Source organism: Molossus molossus, unplaced genomic scaffold (genome assembly GCF_014108415.1).
Source record: "Molossus molossus isolate mMolMol1 unplaced genomic scaffold, mMolMol1.p scaffold_m16_p_10, whole genome shotgun sequence".
NCBI lineage: Eukaryota > Metazoa > Chordata > Mammalia > Chiroptera > Molossidae > Molossus > Molossus molossus.
This window is the reverse complement of record NW_023425345.1, coordinates 46,311,525-46,328,312: the sequence shown is the minus strand read 5'-3', so window position 1 is coordinate 46,328,312 and position 16,788 is coordinate 46,311,525. Positions and strand designations below refer to the sequence as shown.

The following is a 16,788-nucleotide window of genomic DNA, read 5'->3' as shown; positions in this document are numbered from 1 at the left end:
TTTCACTGGATTGCTCTGGCCCTCAGGGCATTTGAATTTGCAACTCCAGTATTTATTATTTATGCAAGTTTAACACAAAAGGCCACTGTCACTCATTAAAACCTCACCACAAATTAATGACTGCGGATACTGAAAGAAGGCTGGGAAGATATAAACAGCCCAAAAATTGTTGTAGGACAACAAAGATCTAGCTGGGGCAAGGCCCTTAAGGAGATTCATTTAATAAGAAAAAGTTAATTTTAAATGCAATGATATTGTAATTCAATTTTTACCATCTATAATATATTCTAATGTTTACTACCTCACATAGTTGTTATTATTCTATACGTGCTTGGTATATATTTATTAAGTGAATTATTTATTAATTTAATGAATAAGTGAGGGAGACCCTCAGAGAGGTCTAAGACCATGAAAGGTCTGTAACTTTGCAGTGTCAAAATTTGGTAAAATATTAAAAAATGATGCATAGAAACAGCTTACTTAATGAATTTTGTCACATAAAACTATGCCCTAGCCAGTATGGCTCAGTTGGTTGAGCATTGTCCCATGTACCAAGAGTTCACTGGTTCGATTCCTGGTCAGGGCACATGCCCGCATTGCAGGCTTGATCCCCGTAGGGGGCATGCAGGAGGCAGCTGATGGGTGTTTCTCTTTCCCTCTCCCTTCCTCTCTAACATCAATAAAAACATTTAAAAAACAACTATTTGTGGATATAAAAGTAGTTCAAATGAAGACAAAAGATAGCTGAGAAAATATTTGGGCTAAAATAGTACTAAAAATAAATTTGTACAATAGAATGCACTCTGAGTTTAACAGGCCCTTTGAAACTAAGAACTTATTTTCTCAAAAATGTTATGGTCTATAAACATAGTCATTTGGAGCTGTCAGCAATTTCAGAAAGACATCAATGGCCCTACCTTAAAGACCTGTAGGGTTAAGAAAGGCAAGTGTGTGAATAGGTATCAAGAATAATTTTCTGCTTGTTTTTCTAAGTGTACATATAATCAAAATAAAAGATATGTAAAAAAAATATTTTATTTAATACACATATTTTATTTTCATATTTTAGGGAAAAAATGATTGTTTTTTTTGTTTGTTTTTTTGCATTTATCTTCAGATAGAGCGGGACGGAGAGAGGGAGGAAGACAGAGAAAGACATTGATGTGAGAGAGACACATCGAGTGGTTGCCACCCACACGACCTCAACCAGGGCCGGGGACAAACTGCAACCAAGGTACTTGCCCTTAGCGGGAACCGAACCCAGGACTCTCCAGTCCAAGGGCTGACGCTCTAACTGCTGAGCCAAACTGGCCAGGGCAAAAAAATATGAATTTTTAAACAGTCTTTGAAAAGTCATTTTATATCTCTACCAATATAGTAAGAACCAATATGCTAGTCAAAATAATGTTTTCCAACAATTATATAATATATATTACACTTAGTTCCCTGTTAATAGTCAAAAGAACCATATAATGAGCTTGTATAATAAACTATAAGGTCATCATATAAATAAATATTCATTCCGTGAAGAAATGAGCTTAGATTTTGAGCATTTGGTTAAGCAGGAAATTGGTTCCTGTTGCTAATTTTTTTTTTTTTTTTTTTTATCCTCACCTGAGGATATTTTCCATTTTTTGTACAGATAGAGTGGGAGGGAGAGAGAGGAAGGAGAGAGAGAGAGAAACATCGACGTGAAGGGACACATCGAGTGGCTGCCACCCGCACGACCAACCAGGGCCGGGGACAAACTGCAACCGAAGTACGCGCCCTTAGCGGGAACCGAACCCGGGTCTCTCCGGACCGCAGGCCGACACTCTAACCGCTGAGCCAAACCGGCCAGGGCTCCTGTTGCTAATTTTTTATTGAGGCAAAATAAAATGCATTTAAAAAACCTGCACTTAGATTTGTTGAAAATCTTCTATTGATTCTGTCTCCTCTAGTTGAAATTAAAAATGCCAAATAGAAATTGGGATAATTATAGCTCAAGTCAAGGAAAAATAGTATTCAGATCTTGAAAATTATTCGTTTTCATTTTTCTCCAGTAGCTAGCTACAGGCTCACGGTATCTTTTATGATGTATTTTAAAACCTTTCCGAGAGATGCTGTTCTTTTCAGTGAAAATAAATGGCTCCTCCTCAGGTTTCCTGTTCCATCCCCAACACTTGACTCATTTCAGCATTACTTGTGGCATAGCCTCTGCTTAGCAGTCACGAAGAACTTCAAATTTTTAAGTTTGCCCATGTGGTGTCCTAACTTGCTCTGAACTCTGTTCTGTAGCATTAAAGAAACTACTGATGTGGACCCAATCTTCTGATGTGTTTGACACCTTTGCAAATGTCAAAAGTATCAACTTGATACTATCCTTAACTAGTACATTTCATTATTACCATAGGCTTAACTGACTCCTCTCAATATTATGTTCACAAAGTTACTTAGGATGTTTCACTGAGCGCCGGGGTATCCTAGTGAAGTGTCCTGGAGGCAGGCCCTGGTCTGGAAAAAACCGTACGTATTCGTTTGTGAGGGCAAAAGCAGGTTCTTTATTTCCCTGTCGGCATTCAGATACACGTGAACAGAGAGGAACAAATGAGAAACATGCCTGTACTTAACCATTCAGCATGAAAATCCTCCCTGTTCACTCAAATACTTGTCTCTTGAAATGTGGTATAGGAGCTTTTAGTAAGCAACAGCAACAAAAAACCTAAGTACTGGGCACTTCATTGCTATAAGTTTGTTCTTGGTGTTTATAGAACATTCAACTACAAATGCAACATACACTGTGAATATAAAATTCTTTAGCTCTAAAAATCCTTGGGGCAAACAACTGCTTAAGAATAGCAATTCATATAAACAAAGCAGAGCTTAATAACCGGAATTGCAGTATCTAGCTTAATTATAGTATAATAGAGAGGTATCCTTTCCCCCTTTTTTCAGTCCTAGATATAAGGTGCGTTCAACCACCTATATTTGTCAACAGGGAATAGAAATAAATAGCTGAGATTTCTTATGTTTAAATGTAATCCTTTGGTTGCGATGTGATGGACTATCTCTTAGTACCTGAAAAGAAATGCACTCCCCTCCTCCCAACTACTGACAAATTCAACAAACATTATTGACACAATGGCATGAAAAAAAGTGTCAAGCCACTTTCTGTGTCTATATCCCATGTCTTTTTAAAATCCATGACTTAACACTCCCAAGAAAATTATTTAGCTTGGATGAATAGTATAGTAGTTGAAAGCATTGAAAACTTTGGAAACTACTTGAAAACTTACACACACACACACACACACACACACCACACACACACACACCCTAATGTTTGGCCCACAGAAAGAAATGTTTTAAATAAACATTTAAAATTTTTTTAAGAAGCCGAGGTGGTGTGGCTCAGTAGTTGAGCGTCGACCCATGCACCAAGAGGTTGCTGGGTTGATTCCCAGTCAGAGCCCAGGTTGTGGGCTCGATCCCCAGTAGGGGCTGTGCAGTAGGCAGCCAATCGATATTGATGTTTCTCTCTCTCATCGATGTTTCTATCTCTCTCTCCCTCCTTCTTTCCTTCCTCTCTCTAAAAAAAACAAGAATGAAAACATTTTAAAAAATGTTTAAGAATAATAATACAACTACTTGTAAAATTACTGTTAAAAAAGTATATAACTTCTTTCTTGAGGTTCTAACCTAAGGTAATATTAACGATCAGCACACATTTCATTATATTATTGATTTTCAGAGGAAAAACAGCTTTTATTCAAACTACTTCAGGCAAATAATTGATAAATGGTACTTTAAAATGTGTGGAACATTATTTGAAAAATTATCAAGAATGGGTGGACAAAAAGGACACCTTCCTTGAGGAATTATAAACCAAGTAATAGAAATAATGTAAAATAAAATTTAAAAAACTAAAACTGAGTTGGGACTGGAAAAGATGAAAAGTGAGCATCTCCTGCCCCTGAGGAGCATGTCTTTCGATGAGATGTTCTTATTGTCTCCCACATCTCAGTGTGGTTCAAGTCAATCCATTTTCCCAGATGCCTTTCATATTCTTAAAATAGCACATTCCATAAATGTTTAATAAATGAATACAAATTAAGTACAGTATACCTGTAACATATTATAGAATTTCTGATAGACACTGAATTCAGGGGAGTTATAAGCAGAGCCAGAATTTGTGATTCTATTATTAAATATCTATCTGCTATACTAAAATCTATTTTACTCAGAAATCTTTTTTTTTTAAATTTCATATCAAATTCTTTTACTATTTTAAAAATCCAAGGGTCCTAAAAATTAAAAGACTTTTGATCACTATTTGTGATGTTAACTGAAAACAGGAGGTTGGACTCTCTTATTAATTTTTTAGTGAAAACTTATTATTTTGAAGGAACATGAAACACAATGATAAAATATTTATAGAAATATTAAAATATTTGCACATGTGAAAAAAATGGCTATATTTGGCTCTAAATTCTCTAATGAATAAAAAGGTAATATAAAAAATAATTCCTCCATGAAGTTCTTTGATTCAATCAAATGACCAGATGAACTGGCAATGATTTTCGGCAATTATGGGCGCCATTAAATCTACTGTCTTGGGGTTTGTCTGTGTGATAGTCAGTGTTGGTGCCCCACCCAGATCCTCTTCACCCACTGGCTCTCTCCATTCCCCAAGAACGTAACACTAGGCCAGTGGACCAGGCCAAGGGCAGAACTGACCTGAAGCCATTCAACCAGGTCTTTGCTTGCCTCCTTCCCCTCTTCTCTCCTGCTTCCCTCATGTCTTCACAGGTTTTCTTGGAGAGCATTTCCTCAATAAATCATGTGTCCCCAAGCCCCTGATACTCTTTTTCTAGGGAAACTCACTTAACGTAAAATCTTTATAGTCTATTACCTAATTAAATCCTCGATCCAGTTTCATTTTCACTATATAAAACGATGAAATGCAAATTTACCAAACACGAAATTAACTAATCAAGTAGTAGACTGAAGCCATGAACTAGCTCCATCAAACAGGCTGAGAATGAGAACAAGAGAGAAAAACTTGGAGTAATGCACTTGGAGTAATGCTGGGCTCTTGGGTCCAGAGCCAGGGGTTCCATATCTGCTGTATGTCCTTCCATTCATCACATACCCTTGCTCAACAAGTTTGCTAACTCTGATCCTTCATTCCATGCTTCACAGTTTAAATTCCTTTCTATTATGAAGCCCAGTAAAGCTATTATTGCTACTTTATTTTAGATATTAAATCAATTCAATTATGCTTTTTATTCTGTCATTTTAAAATATCAGTGGAAGAGAAATAATTAGAAAGCTGGCAATGATCATAATACAAATTGTCAAGCTCAATTCTAGAGAAAAAAACAAGCTAGATGTGACGTTGGTTATATTCGAGGTTATTGTTCATCAACAAACAGCATTTGCGAGTAGTTCACAAGCTAGTGACATGTGCATAATAGAAAAATTTGAACTAAATAAAGTATTATTAATTTGGTGAAATGAAAATAATACAGATGATCACACCCCTTCCTTAGCAAGTGTGCAATAAGCATGAGATGGCAATAGAAAACTCACCAAGTTTTAGGTTAGTACATGTACAGGGTTACAAAATATGTTTTATATTGTCTGCATTTAAACTAGAAGGAAAATTTACTCTCAAACACTGCAGAAGTATTTCCTCCCTCTATTCTGTTCTAGATTTGTTAATAAACACTAACCCAGAAGGAGTATAAATTATTCCCAAGCATATATCATTCTTAATTCTCTCTACCTCCTTCCACTGAAGGTTAACCAATTTCTGTCTTACACAATAATAGCTGTCTGCTGCGGTGGCTAATGGGGTATACCTCCACCTAGCGTCCTTCTGTCCCCAAGTCCAGAGCAGAACTTATACCACTGACAGCAGCAATGACCATTCAAGGAGCCATCTGGTGGGGTCTGAGAAGCCCAATCTTTGTGTTACAAAAGAATGCCTTTTAAACCCAGATGGTCGAGTCACCATTCTGAGAGAAATACCTCCACTCAAGGGTGTTTACAGCATCTGTCCTCCTGGTTATGGAAACAAGCTCAGGAGAAGCAAGTGCAGAGCCTTGGGAGGTGGGGTGGGAAGAATTTATATCTATTGTGTCCTGAACAACACAGCTCTCCTCCCATCACCTCTCAGCACTGCGCAACGTTCATTTTATAACACTAAGTCACGACGTGGAACAAGGGGAAAAGAAATGGAACTTGATGCTTATGTACTCTGTGATCTACCTATTCTTTCAATAACTAGTTCTTGAGCACGTACTGTATGCCTGGCACTGTGTTATGTGCCATGAATACAATTGTGAACACAATTGACACTGTAATTCTCCTCTAAGAGTTTATAGTCAGTAAGAAGGAGTTTCAGCTTTGCTTCTTAAATGAACAGTCATTTGAAATAAATAAAATAGCAACATAAATATGGATTATAACATCTCTCTGAAGAAATAAAAACGTGAAAAATAAAAAGGTAAAATTTGCCATTCCAATATTGAGAGGGATAATATAATATTTATGTATAAAGTAGGTACAGTTAGGATAGAAGGGTAAAATATATTTTTTAAAACATTGTTTCTAAAATTATATTCTTGATAGAGCGTCAATGGAGAAAAATAATTAAGCCAATTTAAGCGTTTTATTTCTTGTTATGATCCAGCTACAAAGGCAATGTTTATCCATCAAAAGGCATTTCCGCATGAAGGTATTGACTAAGTCTGTCTGGCTCCAACGAAACTGAGTTTCAAGAAGATAAACAATGTGTATTAAAATCACACATAGTTTAAAAACAAACCGTGACTATAAAAACATGACATTAAGGTCAAGTGAGCTGGCAAACGATTACCTTGTTTTGCGTGTGCAGATTCACCTCACGGCGGAGGCTTTGCTAGAAGTGGCACCTACGTATGTATATAGGTAGGTATGTATGTATGTATGTATGTATGCAAACGTCAACAGACAATCCTGGGGAAAGATGTCCAGGCCAAACAAGGGACTTCATACATACGTGGTTTTATGATGAAAGATGCTCAGTGATGATGTCAGTGTTGACCATGAGAACTGACTTCTTCAGGTCATGCCCCAACTTTACCTTATTTGACCTGCCCCTGCTCGCCCCTCTCCCAACTGTGAGCCTCAAACCTGGAGTCTGATGTTCCTATTACTATCCTGAGCCAGGCACCGCTGACAGCTGCAAGAGAGAAGCCACCAGCACAGGAGGAAGAAGGGGTTGGGGAAAGGGATGGTCAGGTATTAACAGACCGGAAAGGATTGTTCCCTGTGCTAATAGACGAGGAGCAGAAGCAAGTGCCGTCAGAATCTCCTGCCACTTGAGACCCGAGCAGAGGCTGTGCCCGCTGTCTTCTGAAGGCCTGGTGGTAAAAGTGGAGCAATGTTCTGGGGACTGTCCAATCGCGCTCTGCTCCTTGCGCAAAGGCACAGGCGTGGGCAAGTGTATGGACCTGAGGCAGTGGTGTCGCGTGAGACACCAGTGCTTTTGATTCATGCATGTCTTCATGACAACTCATCTCTGCCCCATCAACACAAAGGACCAGCTCAATGATGAGTTACACCAGCTATCACTTTATGTATTTCTTTCATATTAACTTTTTCTAAATCTACTTGACAAAAATTAGTAAATTTAACCTTGACTGACACATCTCTGTCCTCTGCATGAGGTGTACCACAGAGCCATAAAAAGTCGGGACTGCCCAGGAAAGGGAACCTAGCAGGTCCTGATGCTCAGTCATGTGAGGGCCGAAGGTGTTTGTCAGATGGGTTGATAATCCCCCACCTGTGGATTAATCACATAGTTCTGGTGTACCTTTTAAAACCATGGGAAAGTTATGAGTTATGTCCACAAAAGAAAAGTCCTCTATTTCAGAAATGCATTAAAAGGCACATTTTTGTTAGAAATGTAAATATTCACTTGTTTTTCCATGACAGTTGCCTTCATCATTGATATTCATTTCACGAGAATTCTCAACAAATGAAGGTTAAAGCTACCCTAAACGCCTCTCATGAGGAAACTATTATTTTTTAAAATGTTATCAAATGCACACACATGTAGACATATAAATATTTATTCAGAAACTTACGACCTCACCAGGGAACCACCTAGCCAGAAATGGGAATAGAATGATGTGCTCTGGGAATCCTCCCTGAGGGACCGCTCGCAAACCAGAAGAGCAGTTTTCCTTTGGCCATCCCTATCCTGTCTCGTGAGGCAAGGTCCGTGCTCCATACAGCATAAGCGGAAAGGGGAAGATGAGAGGATTCAGATGGTTAAAACCTTAAGATCCCATTACTGATTTTTTGTTTTGTTTTTATTAATTTACTTTTGTTTCTCCTTTTTATGCAGCCCCACTTCTGTGGTATGGGGAGTACAGGTCAGAGTAGTAATCTGTGGTATAAGGAGAGGTAAAAAGTTATCAGGTTAGCTAGTAGAAATAGAAGGCATTACAGTCGTTAATTTTGGAGAAACTGTGAAGATGAACCAGATGTCAGAGAAAAAGAGAGACTGCAAGGTGAACTGTGACAATATTTATATTTCCTTAAAGCACAAGCATGAGGCAGATAAGTGCATTGTAGAAATCTGACCAAGAACTCTAGACAAAGCTGCACCGTGCATTTGCCTCTCCAGGCTGCTCTAGAAATTGGACCCTACCTTATGGCTCAAAAGAAAAAAAAAATCCAAATAAAAACTGTAACCAGTAAATAGAGGCACAGTCATATATGACCTAGGACACACTATCTTGAAGGAAAGTCTGGGGAGGAGTTGGATGGAATAGGGTCACAAACAAATAAGGATGTATATCATCATGGGAAAGAAAATGATTTACGTGTCAAATGGCTGACTTTTGCCTGCAAATTGCAAAGCAAGCTCCTAGGTCTCACTGGTCTGTTGCTTCTCCCCTGACTTTTATCAGGAAGCAATGTAGCATATTGTCTCGGTATATTCCAGCATCGGCAATTGGAAGAAAACTCTAGACACTCTGGACCCCAGGCCTTGGATAAATCAGAATGCGCATGCGCCTGGGGTTCCACAGAAGCCTAGGCAGCCTGAGGTTTGGGTCAATGACCTGCCCTTGCCATCACTTCAAGGGACTGGGCCCAGCCAAGGGGATGAGGGCCTCAAATCATGAATAACAACACTAAAGCACTAGGCCTGCATTCCTCTTCGGCCACACATTTAATCTTTACAGAAAACCTGTTCCATAGGTAGGAACTATTAATCCCTTTTAACAAATGTGCTCACTGAGGCTCAGAGAATTGTGTTTTGCTTATTGAAGGTCAGACACTGGTAGCAAGGTCAGAGAATCCATATTTCTGAACTCTCGAGCCAATTCTCCATTTTAATAAGCAGATTTACTGTAAAATGGAGTCAAAACCCACAAACCGCAATTAATGCAGACATTTTTCCAAAAGCATCACCTCAAATTCCACAAAAAAAAAATGTATGTTTAAAGTTTACATAGTTCCTTCTAAATAATGTTTTCCAGTAGAAATAGAATTTTTTTTCTGACATGAGGCAGCCTGTCTCAGTGACTGGTTTATTCTAATTGCTATTTCTAGTGAGTGCAAATAAAAAAAATCACTTTTCAAATTTAGATTTTAATGTTAATGGAATGGGATGCATCTGGTAATTTGTTCTGTTCACATTCTATAATTGAACAGAGATGGAAGGAAACTCAAAAACAAGCTACACAAACCTTTTTATGGTTACTGTATACTCTTGCGAGATGATCACAATAGTAGCAGTTAAGATATCACTGCTTGTTGTGCCCTGAAAATAGTTCTAGGTAAGAAGCAACGCCATCAGTAGAAATGGCAGCAAAGGCTGTAGCAATCTACCTGTGGTCTCTGGAACACATTTGTAGGGGCAGGTCCATCCCAAATCTTGTGCAGGTTGGGTGTCGGTATCATCATTCCTTTGGTAGGGCTCATTTTGAAATGAATAGATGAATAAAGCCAATGGGATTAACTGCACTTACAAACGGTGGCAATGAATGTTAAAGTTTCCCATTTTTTTTGAGTTATGCTCCTTGCACTCCTAGATTCTCTAATAAATTTATAGGTCCTAGAGCCTTTTAGCTATATAATGTATTTAATTAGCCCAATGGTTAGAAACAGAGACTACTTTGTTGACAGATGAGTTCAGCATAAGATATAATTTGTTTGTTGCAGGCTTATAAAAGACTAATACCACACAAAAGAGATTAAAATATACAACTCTCAGAACTCTTAGTTACCATTAAGTTAAGTTCAATGAATAACTCTTTTAAAATTCTTTAAATAATATTTAATATAAAACTCTTTTAAAATTCTTTATATAATATTTAATATGATTTTTTTGAGATAGGCCAGACATTTCTTACCTGAAAATTGCACATGTCAAAAAAACAAATTTTTACAAAATTATTTAGCACTTCATTTTCTATTAACTTCATGAATGTGTATAGATATATAGATATCTATATCTATCTATTTATCTATCTATATACAGATGATGATGATAGATGATAGATGATAGATAGACAGATAGATAGATCTCCCAGGAAACAGCCATCAATTTTATAATTGTATTATTTTTTCCTATGGTATACAGATATTGCATATAATCTCTAGATTTATCTATATTTATTAATTTGTTCCACTCAAAATAGAGATGACTATTTTGCTCTGAGCCATCAAAAGTGGTGTCTACCCAACCTTTGAACATGTCTTCTATCTGATGTTTGAAATGGGTGAAGTTAAAATTTCTTACCATCCAGGCTGTGACAAAGTCCCCCATCCAGGTCCCTACAGCAGCTAATTTCATGAAACTTTCATTTCGGATGCCCATATAGTCTGTAATGACATATGCTCTGTGGAAACAAACACACAAGACATTGTCCAGACTCAGAGAGCCATACAGTCAAAGCTTCCTGGTTCAGCAACAGGCAAAAGGACGTTCCCCCTTTCAATAAGCTTTCTTGCTTCATCTCACCACATGCACTTGTAACTCTGAAAGGCTAGGAAGAGTGCTGAGGGTGTCTGGGTCAGTTCCAATTAGACTTGAAGACTGTGACTATACCAATTACCATGTGCATTCCGTTTTGAGCTGTAAGACTGACAACAGCTTTTGGAAAATCAAACAGAAATACTCAGCAAAGGCATCATTTCATGCTCACTCAAGCATGAGGAGAGCAGAAACAACTCCTGAATTAGAATAACTTGAAAGAAAGAGAAGAGCTCACTTTCCTTCAGTCTGTCAAGTCAGAACTATTGAAAAGATGCTGGGACAAAGCTTCAGATATAATATCACACCTGAAAAAGGTTCAGAATAATGTCAAGATTTGGGGGAAATTTCCACACAATGAAGCAATGTAAAATTTAATTCAAATATATTTACTTTAAATTATTACTTAAATAACAATAACCAGGAGATTTAATTTCATTATTCCTTTTGTTTAGCTAATTCTTGTTTCCTTGCTAACAGCAATTAATACTCTTCACAGCTCAAAGAGAGATTCAAAGGTACAACTGATCGTTAAATAATAATGAGACCATGCTTATGGTTCACTTCACATTTTCATTTCCAGCTTCTCATTTGATAGCTGAGAAAATCCTAAGTATTATTTTCCCTATTTTTCAATTTCTCAGAAAAATCACTTGACTTGCTTAATCAATGCCACATGACTAATGAGTGGTAGTTAGGACCTAAATTTTTTTCTCTCTCTCTCTCTATAACTAAATTTTTTCACTCAGATACTTTTTACTTTAAATTTTGTTCCTTTTCTTATATGATAATACCTGTACAATTTAGAGCACTAGCTTCACTTGAGTTTTCTTAGGTTAACTCTAAAACAACATATACTAAATAATGATGTTTTTGTTATTTATCTACTAAAAGTGAAGAAGCACATTTTTTTAAGTCATTGAGAGGTAAACCATCTCCAGTTCAGTCATTTAATTTCTGGGGTTATTTCAGATAGTTTTGTAATCCACAAAATAGAGAAATAGTTTTATTTCATGACAAAAGCAAACTTATAAACTTTAAAAAACAGCTCTCCTTCCACATGTTTCATTCACCTACCTTGGAGGGTTTACATAAATCTCTTAATATCTCACCTCAAAGTTCTGGGTGTCTAACTCCATGACTTTCCACAATAGCAAAAAGTGTACATCTTCCATGAAGTACATGCTTCCAGTGTGCCAGAAACACTGTGTTTCCATCAGCTTTCATATCAGCACAATGAATGGACAAGATTAGAATCCTAATGTATTGACTTCCAAATCTAGGCAATTAACCACTATGCTATATAATTGTCAGTGGAGAGATAAAAAACAAAAACAAAAACAAAACCCCACAATATATACCTACTCTGGCCCTGGCTGGTTTGGATCAGCAGTTAGAGCGTTGGCCTGCAGTCTGGAAAGACCTGGGTTCGGTTCCCGCTAAGGGCGTGTACCTCGGTTGCAACTTGTCCCTGGCCCTGGTGGCTCATGTGGGTGGCAGCCACTTGATGTGTCCCTTTCACATTGATGTTTCTCTCTCTCCCTCCCTCTCTCTCCCTCCTACTCTATCTGAACAAAAAATGGAAAAATGTCCTTGGGTGAGGATAAATATATATGTGTGTTCTGTTTGCCCGTATTTTAGTAGATACGACTTATTTCCTTTGAGGATAATTCATAATAAGAAGTCAAGTCCAGCTGGTGTGGCTCAGCAGTTGAGCATCGACCCATGCACCAAGAGGTCACTGGTTCGATTCCCGGTCAGGACACATGCCCAGGTTGTGGGTCTGATCCTCAGTGGGGGGCATGCAGGGGGCGGCCAATCAAAGTTCTCTCTCATCAATGTTTCTCTCTCTTCCTCTCACATCCTCTCTCTCTAAAATCAAGAATAAAAAAGAAATATTTAAAAAAAAAAAAAAAGTCAAGACTAGCAGTCAGAAGCTGCATCTCCCCAGAGCTACCATCAAGTTTTGGACTCCCACTACTAATCTAAGCAGCCTCTACTCAAAAGCCCCAAAGTTAACTTGGACAGCTTGATGTTACCCCCTTCAGTGCCACTACTGCTGAACAGTTCTTACGCAGTGAGCTCAGTGTACTTGTACTATAGAGTATTAGCTCTGGTAATTGTTCAGCTCTTCCAATGACACCTATTCTGAAGAATGTGCTCAATGCCATATCCCTACCTTTCCACTTTGACAATTACTTCTAGAATACATTGGGCTAGGGAGAAAATTTCAAGCCACATTCATTGTGCTTGAACAGATGTATATAACAGAAGGCATCATTCTTTTATTTCAGTATCTAAAAATAGGGATGAGATGGATAAGCTTGCAACTAGTCAATGATCCAGCCAAAAGAACAACTAAAATATCTAAATAAAATTACCCCCAAAATCTGCTTAAAGGCATATGAGAGTTGGTGACGCAATGAGGACTAGAAAATCCAAGATACCAGACTGAAAAGAATTGTGAAAAGGTTAGCTATATCTCCTGAGGGGCCATTTGCTGATTTCAGAATTTGCCTGGGCAGAGAGCAGTCTCAGTGGATTGGAGAAACATTAGAAACTTAAGGAGCCAAGGTCCTCGTGAGAAAGTAGAGGCCCAGAAGAGAGCATGATACATACCTGGTTCTCCCTTTGAGACATTTGCTAAATTATAAACTTGTCCAGGGGGTAGGCTAAGAGACTGAAGAGCATAGCAGAGGTTTGGCAAATTCTCCATGCTAAAGAGACTAATATAGCTCAGAACCTGCCAGATGGACTAGCCCAAGAGAATATGCAGAGCCATGGAGGGCTGGAGAAAACTGAAGATAGATGGGGTCCTCGATGAGACTGTAAATCAGTCCTTACCCAGTCATTCAGTGACTAGATCCAGGTGATCAGGTTCTACTCTTTCTGCTTAACAGAGGAAAGAGTGAACCTTTTCTGGAAGAGTAAAATGTCACTTAGATCCTCTGTACATTTTGATATATAACATCCAACATTCATTCAAAAATTACTGGGATGTCAAGTAACAGGGCCATACCACTGAAAACCAAGAGTGAACACAATATTGAAAACTAGACCATAAGCTCCAGGAGAACAGGAAGTTATTTTGGCTATTCTTTTGTTTTCTTTACTGTTTTTTTTTTTCTTTTAAATTTTTTTTATTAATTTATTTTTGTTACAGATGTTTCTCCTTTTTTCCCCCATTGACACCCTCCTCCCCATTCCCCCCACCCCATACCCAGCTTTGTTGTCCCTGTCCATCGGATATGCATACATGCATATAAGTTCTGTGGTTTATTTCTCCCCTCCCCCCAACACCCCCTCTTTTGAGAGTTGTCAGTCTGTACCCTATTTCGACGTCTCTGGGTCTACCCAATTCCCCAGACTGTTATGTTCATTATACACCACAAATAAGTGAGATTATGGGATATTTGTGTTTCTCTGCTTGGCTTGTTTCGCTTAGGATAATACTTTGCAGGTCATCTCAAAGGATAGGAGATTTTTCTTTCTTACAGCTTGGCTATTCTTTTCACTGTTGATTTCTTTGCACCTAGAGCAATGCCTGCATATGGTAAGTGATCAACATTTGCATAATGTATGAATTAGTGAAATGATCCAAATTGTTCATATTTATTTCTATATGGCATGGGTAGAACTATATATAATAAACCCTGGAAGCAGAATAAATTGAGATTGAATCATGAAGAACTCTTCCACACAGGAAGACATTAAACATGCTTTTAAACTGTGTTGTTTGTTCATTTTATTTCTCCACCTACATTTGCATCTCCTTGACTACAGAGTAGCTGTCCTGTATACATCTACAATGACATCTCAGCACAAAACAAAGAGAGGCCCTTCCTCTGTGGCTATGGGCAGATGGTGAGTACTGGATGCTATGATAACAATGCAGATGAGTCAGCAGAGAAATTTATGAAATAACTAACATATTTAAAAGTGAAGAGTGATATTTAAAAGTTAGCAGTTATTCTTATTTTTGCTGCTTTGGACAAATGTACAGAATTACAAATATGCAGACCTGTCAAAAAATTTCAATTATTACTTCACTGATTTGAAAATCCATTAATATTTAACAATATTTCCTGCTTAGGTTGTAAAGGACAGGGCGTGAATACATTTACATCCGTAATTTGAACCAGTTTGAATATCACATTGGACTTGTAAAGTTATGAAGTTTTATACCCAATGATTTTAGGGAGTGGTTCAGAATTAAATTGTATTTGCTAGAAAGCACTGTGAAAGTTTGAGTTTTGTTTGGAGTTTTAGCTAATTATTTCAAGTATCCATACATCTTTTGTTTTGTCCTTTAGCTGTTTTTTTTTTTCATTATGCATAGATCTATGAAGGATGTCAGTTCTATCAGCCTTCCAGATAAATATTGATCACTGATATTTTCTTTAAAGATTCTAAGTTAATTTCTTTACAAGCCACAAGTTTAGTTTTTTCTTTCTTTTTTTTAATTACTTCATTTTTGTTACAGATGTTTCTCCTTTTCCCCCCACTGATTCTCCCCTCACCTTCCCTCCCCGCCGTCCCCAGCTTTGTTGTCCATGTCCATTGTTCATGCATACATGCATATAAGTTGTGTGGTTTATCTCTCCCCCACCATCCCCTCTTCCGGGGGTTGTCAGTCTGTACCCCACTTCCACATCTCTGGGACTACCCCATTCTTCAGACTGTTATGTTCATTATATTCCACAAATAAGTGAGATCATATGATATTTGTCTTTCTCTGTTTGGCTTGTTTCACTTAGGATAATACTTTCCAGGTCCCTCCATGACATCTCAAAGGATATGAGAGCTTTCATTCTTACAGCTGCATAATATTCCATTGTGTATATGGACCACAGCTTTTTGATCCATTCGTCTACTGATGGACATTTGGGCTGCTTCGATCTTAGCTATTGTGAATAGTGCTGCTACAAACATGGGGGTACATATATTCTTTCTGATTGGAGTTTCAGGCTTCTTAGGGTATATTCCTAGAAGTGGCATCACTGGGTCAAATGGAAGTTCAATTTTTAATTTTTTGAGGTAACACCTTATTGTTTTCCATAGTGGCTGCACCAGTCTGCATTCCCACCAGCAGTGTACGAGAGTCCCCTTTTCTCCACACCCTCGCCAACACTTGTTTGATGATTTGTTGATGGCGGCCATTCTGATAGGTGTGAGGTGATAACTCATTGTTGTTTTAATTTGCATCTCTCTGATGATTAGCGATGTTGAACAGTTCTTCATATGTCTCTTAGTCATTTGTATGTCCTGTTTGGAGAGGTGTCTATTTAGTTCCTCTGCCCATTTTTTAATTGGGTTCTTTGTCTTCCTTTTGTTGAGGTGTGTGAGCACTCTATATATTTTGGAAATTAACCCCTTATCTGATGCATCATTGGCAATTATGCTCTCCCATAGAGTGGGTTGCCTTTCCATTGTGGTAGTTGTTTCTTTTGCTGTGCAGAAGCTTTTTAGTTTGATGTAGTCCTATGTGTTCATTTTCTCCTGTGTTTCTGCTACCTTAGGTGATGTATCAGTGAAAATTCTGCTGCGTATGATGTCTGAAATTTTGTTGCCTACATTTTCTTCTGGGATTTTTATGGATTCATGTGTCACATTTAAGTCTTTTATCAACTTTGAGTTTATTCTTGTGTAGGGTGTAAGTTGATGGTCTAGTTTCATTTTTTGCATGTAGCTGTCCAATTTTTCCAACACCATTTATTAAAGAGGCTGTCTTCACTCCACTGTAATGTCTTGCCACCTTTGTCAAATATTAA

General features: G+C 37.8%; 1 protein-coding gene across 7 annotated transcripts in view; it reads right to left on the bottom strand.

Annotated features, from left to right (window-relative positions):
* TMEM117 (transmembrane protein 117) overlaps nucleotides 1–16,788 on the bottom strand; it is a 432,215-nt gene that overhangs the window by 187,664 nt on the left and 227,763 nt on the right. For 6 of the 7 annotated variants that reach the window (XM_036252707.1, XM_036252712.1, XM_036252708.1 and 3 more), the window contains one exon: nucleotides 10,784–10,883. The exons of the other annotated variant lie outside the window; for it this stretch is intronic. In XM_036252707.1, coding sequence (XP_036108600.1) covers nucleotides 10,784–10,883 — 100 coding nt within the window. The remainder of the gene's footprint in view (nucleotides 1–10,783; nucleotides 10,884–16,788) is intronic. 7 annotated transcript variants of the gene reach the window in all.